Genomic DNA, 14689 nt, shown 5'->3' with positions numbered 1-14689 from the left:
AAACGGGACAAGGCAAACTGTCCTATCCATCAACATTAAGGCTGCCAACTAAAATGACTATATTCATTGTCTCCAAGTTTCAGAGATTTCCCTCTCTCTGTTAGGCTTTCCCAGGAAAAAAAACCAAACTGTTGGGTTTTTCCTGGTTTTAGGAACTTTGCTGGCACAGGTAACTAATAGCACCACCAGTGTGAAATTTGGGCTCAAGCATCCTCTCACTGTCTCTCTGCTGGAAAGGGATGGACACACATGCACAAACACACCCGGCTCGTACCAGCCACTGGCCAGAGATAATGGTACTTTTCAGTCTTCATTTGGTGGAAGCACCTCAAAATATTAGCACAGCCAGACCTGTGTTTGTTTTGGTTTGTTGGTTTGTTTTTTTCTTGTTTGGTTGGGTCTTTGTTCATTTGTTTTTCCTTCTAGCCCCTGTCCAAATGCTTAGAGCATGTTTGTTGCAGGTCTGCAATAAGGACCTTCTCCAAACATAGTGCTGAAAGTTGCACCCCAAGCTCCAGCCTGAGCCCCGCTGTACCTGATGGCACTATGGTGTCACTGCTGATGTAGACAGCAACTGCCTTTGACACAAAAACTGTTTAACTGCATTAAACTGCAGCATCTGCTGCAGTGAAACATGACACCTGAAAATACTGTGGTCTGCGCAAAACACACGGATGCTTTTCCATTAGGTGTCTCTAAAATTAAGGCAGAAGGTCGACAAATCTTCATGCCCCCGTCCCTCTAGAGGAAGGAGAATGACGCTGGCTACTGCTTCTATATTGCACTTGTGATTGAAATAGTAGGGAGAAAGGTTAAGATGAGCAACTGAGATTTGCTGGGCTGGAAACGTGGGCAGGACACACGAGGAAAATGTCCTCATGATACTTTCTGTAAAAGCTTCTTCACTATAACTCCCGCCTCTCAAAAGAATGGCTTCAGAGAAATGCCCGATTAGCTACTGCTGACTCCCTAAATGTTTCCAGTATCACTTTCCTGTTATGCAACAGAACTCTCAGGTGTTTCTGGGTAAAACTACAAAGTTTGCAGAAGTCTGATCTACTTAAAGAATAGCAGAGACATGAAGCAGGCTTGAAAAGAACCCTTGAAAGGAAATACTAGCTTGTGAGAAGGGATTTCTAGACATGTTTGTGTAAAAAGCCTATATTAAATATATTAAAAGCCTATATTAAATCAAACCCAAGCATTTGGTGTCAGAACAGTGCTTAGCAGGGCCTGCTTTTGTCTTTGCAAGTTAAAATTTGAATGCCTACAGTCACCGATAAGGAAGATGCTGAAATGTGAAACAGAAGAAATAAATCTATAGCCAGACAGTCCATTTTTGGGAAAAAAAAAAAAATACCCATTTTAACTTTGCAAAGAAAATAATTAAAATATATGTTATTAAAACATGCAAAATTTATAATTTAATTATATAATTACATAGTCTTATCACCTAATAGCCCCACTGAATTTTGCATATTAGTGAACAATTGCTGTCTTAAAGCTCACAGCAGAATCATTTACCTGATGCTGGAGAATAAGTTAATTACGGATCTCCTGCCTTTGATTAATGGATTTAATAATCATGTTACAATAGAATTAACTTATTCTTCACGTGCTTACAGCACTAATGATGAGATTCATGAAAATAATGTGTCAGCAAATAGGACTGGCACCAAAAAAGGAAATGTGTGGAGATCCCAGGACGCCTGTGCCTGGTCAGCAGTTCTGTTAGAATTCCACAGATGGCACCCAACCATTTTGGCCTCATCTGTCATTAATGTCCACTATTTGCCACTTATTTCTACAAAACCGAATACCATTTTCAAGTGAGCTGAGCAGCTCAACTGAAGCTCAGTTCTGGATACTAGGGGTGGAAGTTACCAATGAGATTAGTGCGTGATCATGTAATGTATATACCCAAGAGGCACAGCCACCTATAGTCCTATAGTGTGCTATTATCTGATATAACAGACTCAACATTACTGTTCTTTAATGCTGCTTTTGTGCACATGATAAAAATATAAAGTTCCTTGGATGGAAACACATGTTGAGTCAGCCAAGATTTACTTTCTCTAAAGGAATCTCAACATTAGGCACTTAATATAACCTAAGAGACAGGGCACTATAATTTCCAGACTTCACCCATTGAACGAGAGGAACCATCGCAGGACAAAGAAGGGAGAAGGGACACTTCAATTTTCTTGTGTTTTGCTGTTAATCCTCACAAGGTTCCTATGCGTATCTGTGTAGGGACCAGATCTGCAAGGCTGTTAGGAGCCAGATTCAGAAAGCTTTACTTAAATAAAACTCACATTGATGCAAATAAAAACAGAACAACAAGCTGAACCACATTTTGTCTGAAAGCAGTACCTCAGGAATCACTAGCAATAAGATTGCAAATTGCATCAGCCATGTACCTTATCTATTACCATGCAAAGTAGAATAATGCAATACAAGTCAGCAGCTTAGCATAACATCATGCCCCCAGAAGAAAGCAGGAAATGAATAAGAACACAATTTCCTTAACAATTCACTTACAGGAATTACTCTGCAAGACGTTGCCCGTGTCCCCGTGGAAGATGCAATCTGAAGGTACAAGAAGCTCTGGGCTGGTTTGCAGTGTCCTCTCACTGCCCACTATCCAGCTTGGGTGCTGTCCCTTCCATGAGGTGGTAAAACAACTCACACTAACCACGGTATATGGAAACACCTAGAAAATCTAGGGAAATTGCTGTATGGCCAGCATTACCCTTCCTGCTGAGACCAAGGGGACACTAATGCTGCTCAGCCTGCCTGCTAAAGAAATTATTCACCAAAACATCATTTCACAGCTGATGGTAATAGCTGCCCTCATGCACTGCACCTGCTTCCCTCCTCCCCTCGTTGGAGGGGTCATGGAGGCTTCGTCTGCACTGTGGGTCAGCTCTCCAGGCAGCTTTTGGGAGATGGTGTCCGAAAAGCAGCATATTTTGGTGCCTGTCTTGCAGCTCCACCAGTGACATTAATCCAGTGCTGTTTGTGTTCTGTTCTAGCAGATATTTAGGGTTAGGATAATTCAAGGTTTGTGATGAAAATCAACACTTTTTTCTGCCAAACCCACCAAAGCAAGCTTCAGGGCTTAGGGACATACTGAAATAATGCATATTTTATTACTGAACCAGATGGGACTATGCTTTTAGATGTGACACTTCAAACGTGGCTTCATTTTCCTTGCTCCCCCTTTTATCCCCCGTGCTGCAACCCCACACATCCATCCAGTGTGGAGAGTTACAGCAACACTCTGCTCAGCTTGTCATGGCTGGCTTGCTAATGAAACACACTGCAGACACCTATCAGGCCATTTCTCCATGTCATACCACAGTGCTTTAACCTCTCCCCCTCCTCAGTTTGTTCCAGGTGAGCTCAGGAATAAGTGGCCAAATCACCTTCAGCTGCAGATCACCTGCCAAGGGGCAGCTGTGCAAACGGGGCCACAGGCATACCCAGGTCTTCATTTAGAGGCTGAACCCACTAAGAACTGAGATTACATTAGTCAGTTAAATACCAGAAATGCTCTCTAGGATATTCATGATGGGTTTCCTCAGTGCCAGGACACAGGAGGTACTTCCTTGTGTGCTTCTGTTTTACAGCCCTCAAATCCCACGTCAGCCATAGCAGGAGCCCCTGCAACCCTCCCTGCTTTGGCACCACTTTGCACATATGGCTTTATCACTATAAATACATTTTTTTACTTTATATTAGCCTTAGCAAAACCTTGTCCTCTAGATTCTCATCCCCTACAGCAGCAGGCACAAATAATAAAATAGACAGTGATAAGTAGACCCTATAATGCAAAACTAAATGTCCAATTAGAATTTGATGGGGAGGTGTGAAATAAAACACATTAAACAGAATAAGATGATGAGACAAGAAATCAATTTTCCATTAAATTCAGTGGTTTTTTTTTTTTTTTCTGATTCTCAATGTTAAAAGCATCAATTACACACATAATTTACTCCTTTACAGTCTGATTCTGTGTTCAAAGCAAAAACATGCATTACGGAATGCGAATTAGTTAGGCCAGCCGTCAGATGGAAATAAGCAGGGCCCTGGAGGTCTCTCCAGGCTGGCTTTGAAAAGGGTTGTATACAGATGTCTTGAAATTGTGATGCACACAGTTATTTTAAGTTAACAAACAAGCAAAGCTGTTTCATTCATAGGAGTGGTGATCCCTGACCCACGCTATTGAGCTGTACTTGCAGGGTCTGTAATTCCACCATGCTTCACTTCTGTCTCCAACAGAGAGCGAGATGCGTCTCCACTGAGCTGCATGTGGTTTGAACAGTGGAAACAGCAGCTGACGGTCTATAGACAAGAAATCTCCTCAGCTTTGCAAGGGTTTTCTGCTCTGAGGTAGGACGATAGGGAGCATGCCTGAATACTGAGATGTACAAAGAAAAGGGCAACACCTGGTGAGAAATGACCCTGTCCGAAATTTATGCACAGAAGTGGGAAAAGAAATCAGAGTTACCTCTTCCATCTTCCTTCACAATGCATGGTGTAAGTGCATCTTAAGAAACGAGGACAGAAAAGCGCTAGGAAAAGACAGGCGATGCATCTAATCCTTCAGCAAAACCTTCTGCTGTGTCTGAAGGTGCTGCGGTGACTTGCACGTGTTTGTTGTACTTTAGTGCTAAACATGGACCATGTTATTTTGGGTTGCAAACTAGAGATGCCCATAAACACTGAAAAGAGGCTAAATGCAGAGAGAACAAGGCGTTCTTTAATGGGTCCAGGCACCTCTCGGCTTAAATCCAAGAGTTTAAAGCCAATTCCAGCTGTCTTGGATTGTCCTTTGCTCATAAAGAGCCTGTAAGTAAATTGTTAACTCACAGCCCCCTAGCTGTGATCAGTAATAGATGAAATTTGGTGTTAAACCTTGTTCCAGTCTCCAGGGTACTGCTACCTTGGGTGCTACTTTGTACCCATGTTTATCTTTTTTGTGACCATCTTTTTCAATTGACGGGGTTGGGAGGGAGCTCGTAGCAGTTAATTTCTTCATTTTACACTAATTTAGCCTGTTTTCCTTTCTTCAATAGCTGCAATTTAATGTTGTTTCAGTAGAGCAATGCTTTGCAAATTTGGCTGAAGGAGACAGGGAGCAAACAGCTTTTCAGAGAGCTTCAACTCAGCTGTCAGAAGGGGCAGTTTGGTTTCTGTGCAAGCAATACTCGCATTCCAAACTGCATTAAAGAAAAGCCAGTGGGTTCGTATGCGTTTTTATTATCAGTTCCAGATTAGGAATCTGACGCCAATTTCTTTTAAAAGCCTGTGTTTGCAGTAGAATTTATAGTCTAAAACAAAAAAAGGATTGTGATGTTTTTCTCCCAGTAGCTGGCTCTTTTTCCCCCCGTCCTGGCTTTACTCCAAGGACCTTTTCTGCTTGTTCGTTACATTCTCAAGATGAAGCACCCGATGGCTACAGCAGTGCTGGTACTATTGGTGCAGGTTTCTCAGAGTTTCCCTGCTTTGTACCACCGAGGTTGGTGGAGGCTGCTACGGGAAGGAGACAGTTGTGGAAAATGCGATTTGGCACTTTGCTCTGAGCCGAAAGACTGTGTGGCCGGGACTGTTTTGGACCGTTGCGGCTGCTGTCGCGAATGTGGAAACGCGGAAGGTCAGATCTGCGACCTGGACCAGGGCAATCATTTTTACGGGCAGTGTGGGGACAACCTGGAGTGCAGGCTGGATGCTGACGAAACAAGGTTCGGGGAAGTCCCTGAACCCCAGTGCGTGTGTAAGTCTCAAGAGAGTGTCTGCGGACCTGAAGGGAAAACCTACGAGAACATCTGTCAGTTCAACAAGGCTTATGCTACGAAAAGAAATATCAGCATGAAACATAAAGGACCATGTGAATCAGGTAATATGCACAGAGGTGCTTTCAAACTGAAAAAAATCTGATTCTTATTTTTAGATGTGTTACTAGATGCTCTACTCTAACTTTAATGAACTAATACTGCATTTTTGTTTAAATTGTCATCATTCTGCTATAATACTACTTTGTATTAAACATGCCATTTAGCAGCTGGTACTTAATCTTCTATGTTATAAACCTCTATACTAGACTAGTGGATTTAAATTACATAGTGACTAATAAGCTATAGACTTTCAGAATAGCTCTGCTATGAATAAACCGAGTATGAGATATTTTCTACAAAAGTTGTATGTGTAGTTGGGTGTAGGTGAATAGGATAGTCTGGGATGACTGGACTAATAACTTATATGAACACTGACTTGATATTAAAGTGGTGATAGCAAGGCAGGTCTCATCATACATTTACACACATACATACCTATGTATGTGTGTCTGCATGTGTGTATCCACCTGTATGTATATATGGTCATCAGCGAAGCAGAGGCAATACAAGAAGACAGGGCTTAATTAACAGATCTGGTTTTTTTTAAAAAAAAAAAAGTCCAAAATAATCAAATTTTGGAATCATAAAATCTAAGTATCAATAACTTATGAAATGTAAATCTAAAATTAGAACAAAATCAAGCTGAACTAATTTTCCTAAAAGCAATGACTGTTAGTGGAAGGATTCTTAGCTGGGTTGTACAAAGGAATCCTGCCTCCTGCTCATATGCTGTTCTCATTCTTCACATTATTACAAGTCTTTACTCCTGGGCACCTTTCACCTAAGTCACATGAATATAAAGTGAAAAGGGAAAAATGAACAGGCTTTTGTTTTCTGAATGAGATTTTTTTTTCTTTTAAAGTTAATGAAACATTTTCTCAAACGAGCTGAGTAGAAGAGGTCTGTGGGTCACAAATGGGTCACGGTCCTGGGAATCCAAAATCCAAAATTGCATCTCTGGCAAAGTCCGTATATGAGAGTAACTTGGGTACATTTTACCCATCGCTTGCTTGCAATCTGGTGCCTCCAATTTAGACTGTATGCTGTGCTTTTATATTGAATGAACACTGGATATTGAATACTTAAAAGGAAAAGTGATGAACAGCTAATAGCAGACTTCTTTCTCCTTTCTTTAGTTGCAAGATACATCCATTAAAGAATCCCTTATTTGTCATTAGGGTATTAAGCTGGGAAATGAGGCTTGTCAGTAAAGAGATATTCAGGAAACTCAATACATACCATTCCAGAGTATGACTGAAAGCCTGCTGGCCATTGGGTAGGTGTTCTTATCTGGGATTAAAATAGCACTGGTTCTTGCAGCATAAGCCCCCCAGGAAGATTTCAGTTAGAAGTGCCACTCCAGTAGCAACTGATGTTGACTTTGCAGCAGAAGTAGCTGTTCAGGCCCACGGGCTGAAAGCCAACAGTCTGCTCTAATTAATTAAACAGAACTGGCCACGTACAAAACGCTTTAATTTGGAAGCAATATCACTTTTAATTGCTGGCGTTGCCATCCACCAGGCCTCACAATCACCCTGGGGAACACAAGTGCTCATCCAGCAGGAGCCATGAGCTCAGCGCCTTCCCACTGCTGCCCTGCGCCCCCACAAACTGCACCCTCTCTCCAGGAACGCTGAGAAATTTCCTCCCGTTGCTCTGCTTACTGAATTGCAAGGAAGCCCAGAGGAAAGTTCACAGCCGTGTCAGTGCTGCGCAGAGTTTAGTTAAGAAACATAAGAGTCTACCAGGACTTGCCGCCGCAGCGATCCGAAGCAGCACCGTGGGCATGTGAACGCGCACCATGAATTCAGACAGGTTTTTCGTGGCTGCAGCTGGTGACAAAAGGCAAGAGGGAGCCCGGCTCCTGGAGCAGCAACCTGCACCCCCATTTGCATGAGAAACAAACACTGAACACTGTGGGGTTTTGGTACCAAGCTATAAATATAACCTTCACTCAGCTCCAAGTGCTTTGTTTTGTTGTTTCTCCTTCAAAGCATCTGCTGTTTCCTGTTGATGCCAAATGGATTAATTGTATACAGCAACCAATGAATAAATAAATAACAATCAAGTCCTTTCATCAGAAGAGCAGAGCCTTTTATCTTTTGTCTGTCACCAGAAAAAGGGGAAGAAAAAGGCCCAGATCCCTACAGAAATACTGAAAAAAACCCCTTCTTTTCCTGAAAGCTAGTTTTGATCAGTGTATCTAATAATTCACCACGGTTACTAAGTACATTGATTATATACAGATTCTCCGCACTTAATCCATCCCCATTCACATTCAAACCTCTCTAGCAGGTGATTTAACAAAGTAACATAACCATCTAGCAGTGATTCTCTTTATATTCAGCTGTGTCACATAATTTAAATGTAAATTTTAGTGTACAAAACCCAAACAAAGAAGCCACAAAATTTTCTGCCATTTTCATCAAATCAGACATAGATTAGCAAAAATTATTAGGAGTTAAGAAGCAAAAAAAATCACATTATCTAGTTCATTAGTCTGGAGTGATATTGGGTTAATGCTGATTGTAAAAAGTGAAGCAGCATTTTGACTTTTCCTGGCTTTTGGTATATGTCTTCCATAGCACACATGGATAATTCATGACTGGGACTGTAAAAGGAAAGGAGAAACTACTGTGCACTCAGCTCTAGACAGGGCAACATCAGAATGCTTTGTATAGCTTTCAAGAAAAATTTAACCACTCCAGAAATCAAAATGACAGGTTATCATAACAGCAAAGATCTGTGCAAAAAAAAAGTACACACAGATGTGCATGGGAGAATTTGGCTGAACACAAAATCTGAAACACTCAAAAAGCAAGTTTGTAAATTTCTGTTAAAATGATATAACATAATGTCAATTTTCTCCTGTAAAGTACAGCAAAATGGTGGTGTGAGACATATATTTTCTTTCGGGATGCACTTCAAGTTTGAGTAGGCAAGGCAAGTATTTATTGTCTGGTCAGATTCAGAAAAGGCGGTTTGGTTAGAGCAAACTGTGGTTCTTCCTGCTTGCTGTGAGTTTGATCCCGCGTGATGCCAGCGCTGGTCAGCCCTGGTCCAGCAAAGCCTTAGCTACCTCTGTGAACGTGTCAGCCGGGCAGGACTCAGAGCACACCCTGACATTTCTGAGCGGTCGCCTGGATTCTCCTTACAGCTAACGGTGGAATTCGGCTTGGTGTATGGTATAGAGTACAAGACAAATTTGTCATATGCGCGCAGCAATAATGTAGGTTTGTAACTCAGCCCCTTGCCTGGCTGCTGCCACATGCGGGGACCCCACTCCCGGCAACACTTCAGCGTTGTCCCTGTGTCCACAGGACACCTGCGTCAGCACCAGGACAAAAGTTCTGACCACTCAACATCTGCCTAGTGAAAAAAGCTTTTCCTGCTGTCTCTCTACAGGAATAATGTAAGGAACTCATGTGAGCCAATGGAGACGTTTGGTTCCTTGTTTTACACTTTAAGCTTAACTACAGTGGATGTACCATTAAAAGGAGTGTGGTTGCAGTGAGTTTTAATATTCTAAAGTGTGTTTTAATATCAGACCCTCTAAGTTCATAGGCAAAAAAGTTCTCATCTAAGATATTCACTTACTGCTTATTTGAATACAGGATTTTAGAAATAATTTACAGATTCCAAATGTACAGTTCTCATGAAAGAAGAACCATTTAAAGGCTTAAATCTTTAAGAGTTTGAAAATCTTACTTTTGAAGTGTACCAGAAATGTTTAATGAGGCATTCGTAAGTGGGGAAATGGATGTTTTGCTGTATAATCTGTTTGCAATTAATTTTAATCAGTCTGGGTTTTATATTTTCTGCAAAGATATAAATCCTGGAAAACAGAGAAAGGTGTTAGAAACTTTGCTTGAAACCCTGGAACAGGCCGTTACAATTTGAAATGCTGAAGCACAAATGCTGTACCCGCATGCTGACTCAAACATTGCAAGTACAAATATATTAATTATTTACTATAAGTTTCTATTTCCAAGCATCGGGGATCTGTACAAAAACAGAAGTAATAATTAAATAGAAGTCTAATGGCCTGGAAAATGAATTCATTTTTAAACACTGGTATGGAAATAGAAAGAAAACAGACTTTAAATGCAAAAACATTTCTTGCTGAGGACAACTAGATGAGGAAAAAAAGCAGAGATCTCGAAAATAGGTGAGCTGTGATAACAGCAAATGTTATTTTGCACTCTACTGCTAAAGATTGTAATCTCCTGTTAACATTCAGTATGTTCATACATGCCTACAGAGGGCTATGCATTTAAATCCTGTATGAATGTATGAGGTGATAGTTTCCTTTTAGAATGTCTTCAAATCCCTGGGCTGGCTCCCTCTCGTGGTTAATGTCAGCTTTTTCTTGGGAAAAAGTGGGAGAGGATAATTCAGAGGCAATAAACAGTGGAGGGGGATGAGGGTAAGAGAACAATAGGAAACAAGTAAGTGGAAATCGCATAATTATAATAAACATAACATAAACCCTTATAAAAATAATGAGATTTGAATCACTTTTATTACTTGTCTCTTAACAAGATCAGATGAAATTGATAGCAATTCAGGATGGCTGTGAAATGCATTAATGCTGTTATTCTGCAACTTGCTGCAGTGACTTCCATGGGTAACAGAGGGAGACAAGATTTTAACAAGTGCAAAGCAATGATGTGCTCAGAAAACAAATGCTGACAAGTCAGCAATCATCTCAGTATTTTAGCTTTTAAGCTAAGCAAAATGTAAGAAAAATTAAGAGCTATCACATACAATCAAGTCATTCTGTGGTTATCTGCTAAGGAGTTTCTTATACTCTCCTCTGAAGGTCTAGCTGAGTAATGATTGCCAGGCTGGTGGGCTTTGAGTCTTGCCCACAGTGACAGCTCACAGGACACAAATTAAACTTTCAATTTCAGCCTAAATTTCATGACCATGTGCAAGGGGAGGCGCAGACATGTCCTCTGAAATAGGTGTTTTTAAAAAGCCTGTTTACCCTTTAATGGGACATAAAGTGTTCTGAGCTTTAAAAGCCACTTGGAATCCTGCAGCTCTTCATAACTTGTCAGATGGCAAAAGGCAAACTGGTTTTATCGTGTAACACAGGGATTAATGTTCTATGCACTTGTGCTGCCTTTTGCTCACTGTCTTCTAAACCGTCGTTCTGTTGGTTCTTTGCAGCTCCTGTTATTTCTATGCCACCTCAGGACGTCCAGAATTTCACAGGCAACGATGTCATTTTTGGCTGTGAGGTGTCAGCCTATCCTATGCCTCACATCGAATGGAAAAAAAAGGGGAATAATATGTTTCTGCCGGGAGATGACACCCACATCTCAGTACAGGTAAAACCCGAGTTCTCCACCTGTCATACAGTTTGGGATGAGGAGTAGCAGGATTAATCAGAGAATTCCCCCTACAGGATACACTACTGTTGTAATAAATAGATTTCCAATAGGGGCCCTCCGACTACATAAATAATTCTGATTTCAGTCAGTGCAAGGATCATTATTTTGGCAGTCCAAAATGGGACCATCCGGCCCACTTCAGCGCAAGAAAAGATGGAAGATTCTCTTTATGTAGGTATGACTCTGAAAAAATAATGAATGAACATATTAAACGGAACTGTTTTGGCTACTGGCTAAAAGCAAATGCCTTCTGGGAAGGATGCCTGTTGGCGACTATTTTTCTGCTCTTGATGCCAAAGCACAATTCTGGCAGGTATCTAAACTTCTCCTTTGCAAGGCGCTGTTTATGAAGAACTGCCACTTGGGGTCAGCCCCTGAGAGGTTCAGAAGAAAAGCAAAGAAACTTGCTTATTATATGGAAGGCACTGTGTTTTAATCTGAGGGGAAAGAGGAGAATGGCATTAGTATGGACTCCAAGCAAATACAGAAACAGCCTGAAAGTTTGAGCTAGAACTAAATAAATCAAAACTCTATTTAAAGTGGAAATAACATTCTGTGGAGATAAGCTAATAAAGCCAGATGTACAGGCAGACTTCAGTAAGGCTGAAGCTTGCATCTGCATGTCTTGTCCAAAGGACAAAGAATCTAAAGAGACTATGCAGAGGAATGCATAGAAAATCTAGTTGTCTGGATACACAGCCCCAAAATGAGAAGATCCAGTGGACAGGGGGCATAACCTGAACAAAAAGGTAGATAGACAGAGCATAGAGAAAACTAATTAAAGTACCTAAGTCTAAATTATTTAGAAATGTTTCCAGAGGCAGCACAAACACAAGTGCGATTATTGAATTGAAAAGTTGCTCAGAAAAAAACATGTGAGGAGCCCCATCCAAATGCTGGTCACCTCAGAGACTAAACTGAACCCTGTTAACTGATCTTGTCAATAGACTCAGCATGAAAGCACCTTTGTGAACATTTGTGAATGGTTTTATTTGTTTGGAAAAGAAAACTCAGCCTTTTAGGAGGCTCTAGCCTGAGTAAGTTGAAACTGCCTGTCATGGAAGTGTGGAAGTTAAAACACAGGGTGTCAGAAACAAACAGAATCAAAGCATGGCGACAGTCACCAAAAAGCGAAAGTTGGAACAATGTTTAAGCCATCCACAATTATTTTGAGAGATAGTATGGTATCTCCTAGCCACCTTATTTGAACTGTTTCTTCCTGTTCCCAAAGGCACGAGGTGGGCCTCAGAAGTACGGTGTGACAGGCTGGCTGCAGATACAAGGCCTCAAGAAATCAGATGAAGGGGTTTACATCTGCCACACCAAAAATAAGCATGGTGCGACCTACGCCTCTGCAAGATTGAAAGTCATTGAAGGTGCGGTTTGGTTTGGTTTTTTTCAATTTGTCTATGCAGAACATAAAAATGCATATAAGCAGGCTGCAAAGGGCGGGTTTGTCAGAATGCAAATGTGCATGTGAACATTGCCTAAAGATGTCTATACTTTAACTTTTCTGTGTGCATTTCCTTTGTTTTATCCCCTAATAGGAGATTCAGTCCTAAGTATTTAAAAGCCTGAAATGCTTATGAATTCTGGGAAAACAAACAAACAAACTTACATGTTAAAATTGTAATATTTTGCTGCAAATTATACCAGCTTCCAGAAAACAGAAAGCTGTGGATCACAGCCGCACAGCTGAGGCACTTACTGTTCCACTATCCTTATCCTACAGACGCCCTTCGATGTCAGTAGGAGCTCTGCCCCCAGAGCAGCAGCGGCTGTACCTGAGGGAGCCTTTGAACCATGGAAGTTCTGCTTGGCTGTTTATTTTTCAAAAAGTTAGGAAGGAAACTGTTGTTGCTCCTTAATGAGAGTGTTTAGAAAGATCTAATAGTTTACTATTGTTTTGCATTGGGCCCAGTGCTGCAGAATAGCACCCTTCTTCCTCCAGGGAGGAAAGATAAAGATGTGTTGTCTTGTGTTTGCCTCCTGGTCTAGGGGGTTTGTCACTGGTCTAGTTTGTCATTGGCTTTGTTTCAGCAAGTGGTTTTCAAGGCTTTATTGGCTTTGGCCGTATTTTCAGGTGCATAGGATCTGCAGAGGACTGAACTCATAGTTTACTAGTATTAGGAATTAAATGTATTTTCAACATCATATATGTGAATGATACAGGAATTTTCTTATTCACCATGAGCTTTAATGGTAGAAGGTCAAGTCATCAGATAAAACCACTCTCCTTTTAATAAATGATTTAATGAGGATTCAGAAACACTCATCTTGCTATGCAGATGCAAACCCATACTCTCCTCTTCATTCCCACCTACAACTAATTTAATCTGGATTCAATCATGTCTTGCAGACTCATCTGGTTTTGCATTTACCGATGGCAGTAGAAGTGCAAGCTATAGTATCGAATATGGGGAATATTATGACCATTCTGATGATGAAGATGAAGAAGAATATGAATCCGGGGACTATGAAAATTGAAACATCTCAGAATAATAATTTTTATACATCTGTTATCCAATACCTTTCACACTCTGTTACATTTATGAGTAGTCTCGATGCTGTATAAGGCTCCTCTGATAACACGCACATTCATTTACGTATCTGTCTTCCTGAAACTCAGCTTTGGCTGAAGTGTATCATGCTACTTACCAGACATAAGAACAGTTGTAAATTCACACATTAAGACTGTTAAATAAAATTCTTAAACATGCACCTGTCTACTAAGTATACTGAAGGGATCAAACTTTAGATTCATTTTTTAAATGTAAATTATAATTTCCTTCAAGCATTCTAATTTGTCTACCAAAAATGTCCATAGTTAAAGAAAATGTGTACCTTGTATCAATTTCCTTTTTTCTGTAATGTACTAAGAAATACCAAGAGATTGTTCACATGGCAACAAGCCTAAGTACGAAGGTTGCAAAAGAGCCTTTAATCCCTTAGTTCATATTTTCTCATAAATTTTAGCAAGATTTTCCATCTCATTTGAAATTTTCCATGGTTAGTCTCATCAAGGGTCAATTATCTGTCTTTTGGGAGGTTGTTTACTTTTAACAGATACATGAAGCAATCACAGTCTAAAGCATAAGTGCTGTTTTACTAAAAATACTCAATTGTTTTACTAACAATACTCAAAAAGATTTCTCCTGCATGCAAGCAGAGATGCATACCTTTCAACTTCTTTTTGTGACAGTTCTAGCGCTACTCCTAACAGTGTCAGCTCCTTCCCTCCAGCCTAGGCAACAGTTTAAGATTTGGGATCATTATTTTTACTCTGAACAGCATCGTGTGGTGAGAATCACTGCAGTCTAAAGGCAGCGGCTGTTCTGTAGCTCAATACGTGCCCTTCAAACACACAGAGATCTGCACAACAGGGCCTGT

At 40.7% G+C, this 14689-nt stretch overlaps 1 protein-coding gene across 1 annotated transcript; it reads left to right on the top strand.

Moving 5' to 3' along the window:
* Positions 1–5445: 5445 nt before the first annotated feature.
* LOC308045703 (kazal-type serine protease inhibitor domain-containing protein 1-like) lies at positions 5446–13786 on the top strand (the record flags this gene model as incomplete). The annotated part of the gene is made up of 4 exons (XM_080353151.1): positions 5446–5902; positions 11076–11236; positions 12531–12675; positions 13659–13786. 4 exons carry the CDS (start codon positions 5446–5448, stop codon positions 13784–13786), a joined length of 891 nt encoding a protein of 296 aa, XP_080209277.1.
* Positions 13787–14689: the final 903 nt, after the last annotated feature.

The sequence above is a fragment of the Nesoenas mayeri genome (assembly GCF_963082525.1).
Source record: "Nesoenas mayeri genome assembly, chromosome: 14".
NCBI lineage: Eukaryota > Metazoa > Chordata > Aves > Columbiformes > Columbidae > Nesoenas > Nesoenas mayeri.
The sequence above is the reverse complement of the archived record's forward strand: the minus strand, read 5'-3'. Positions and strand labels throughout refer to the sequence as shown.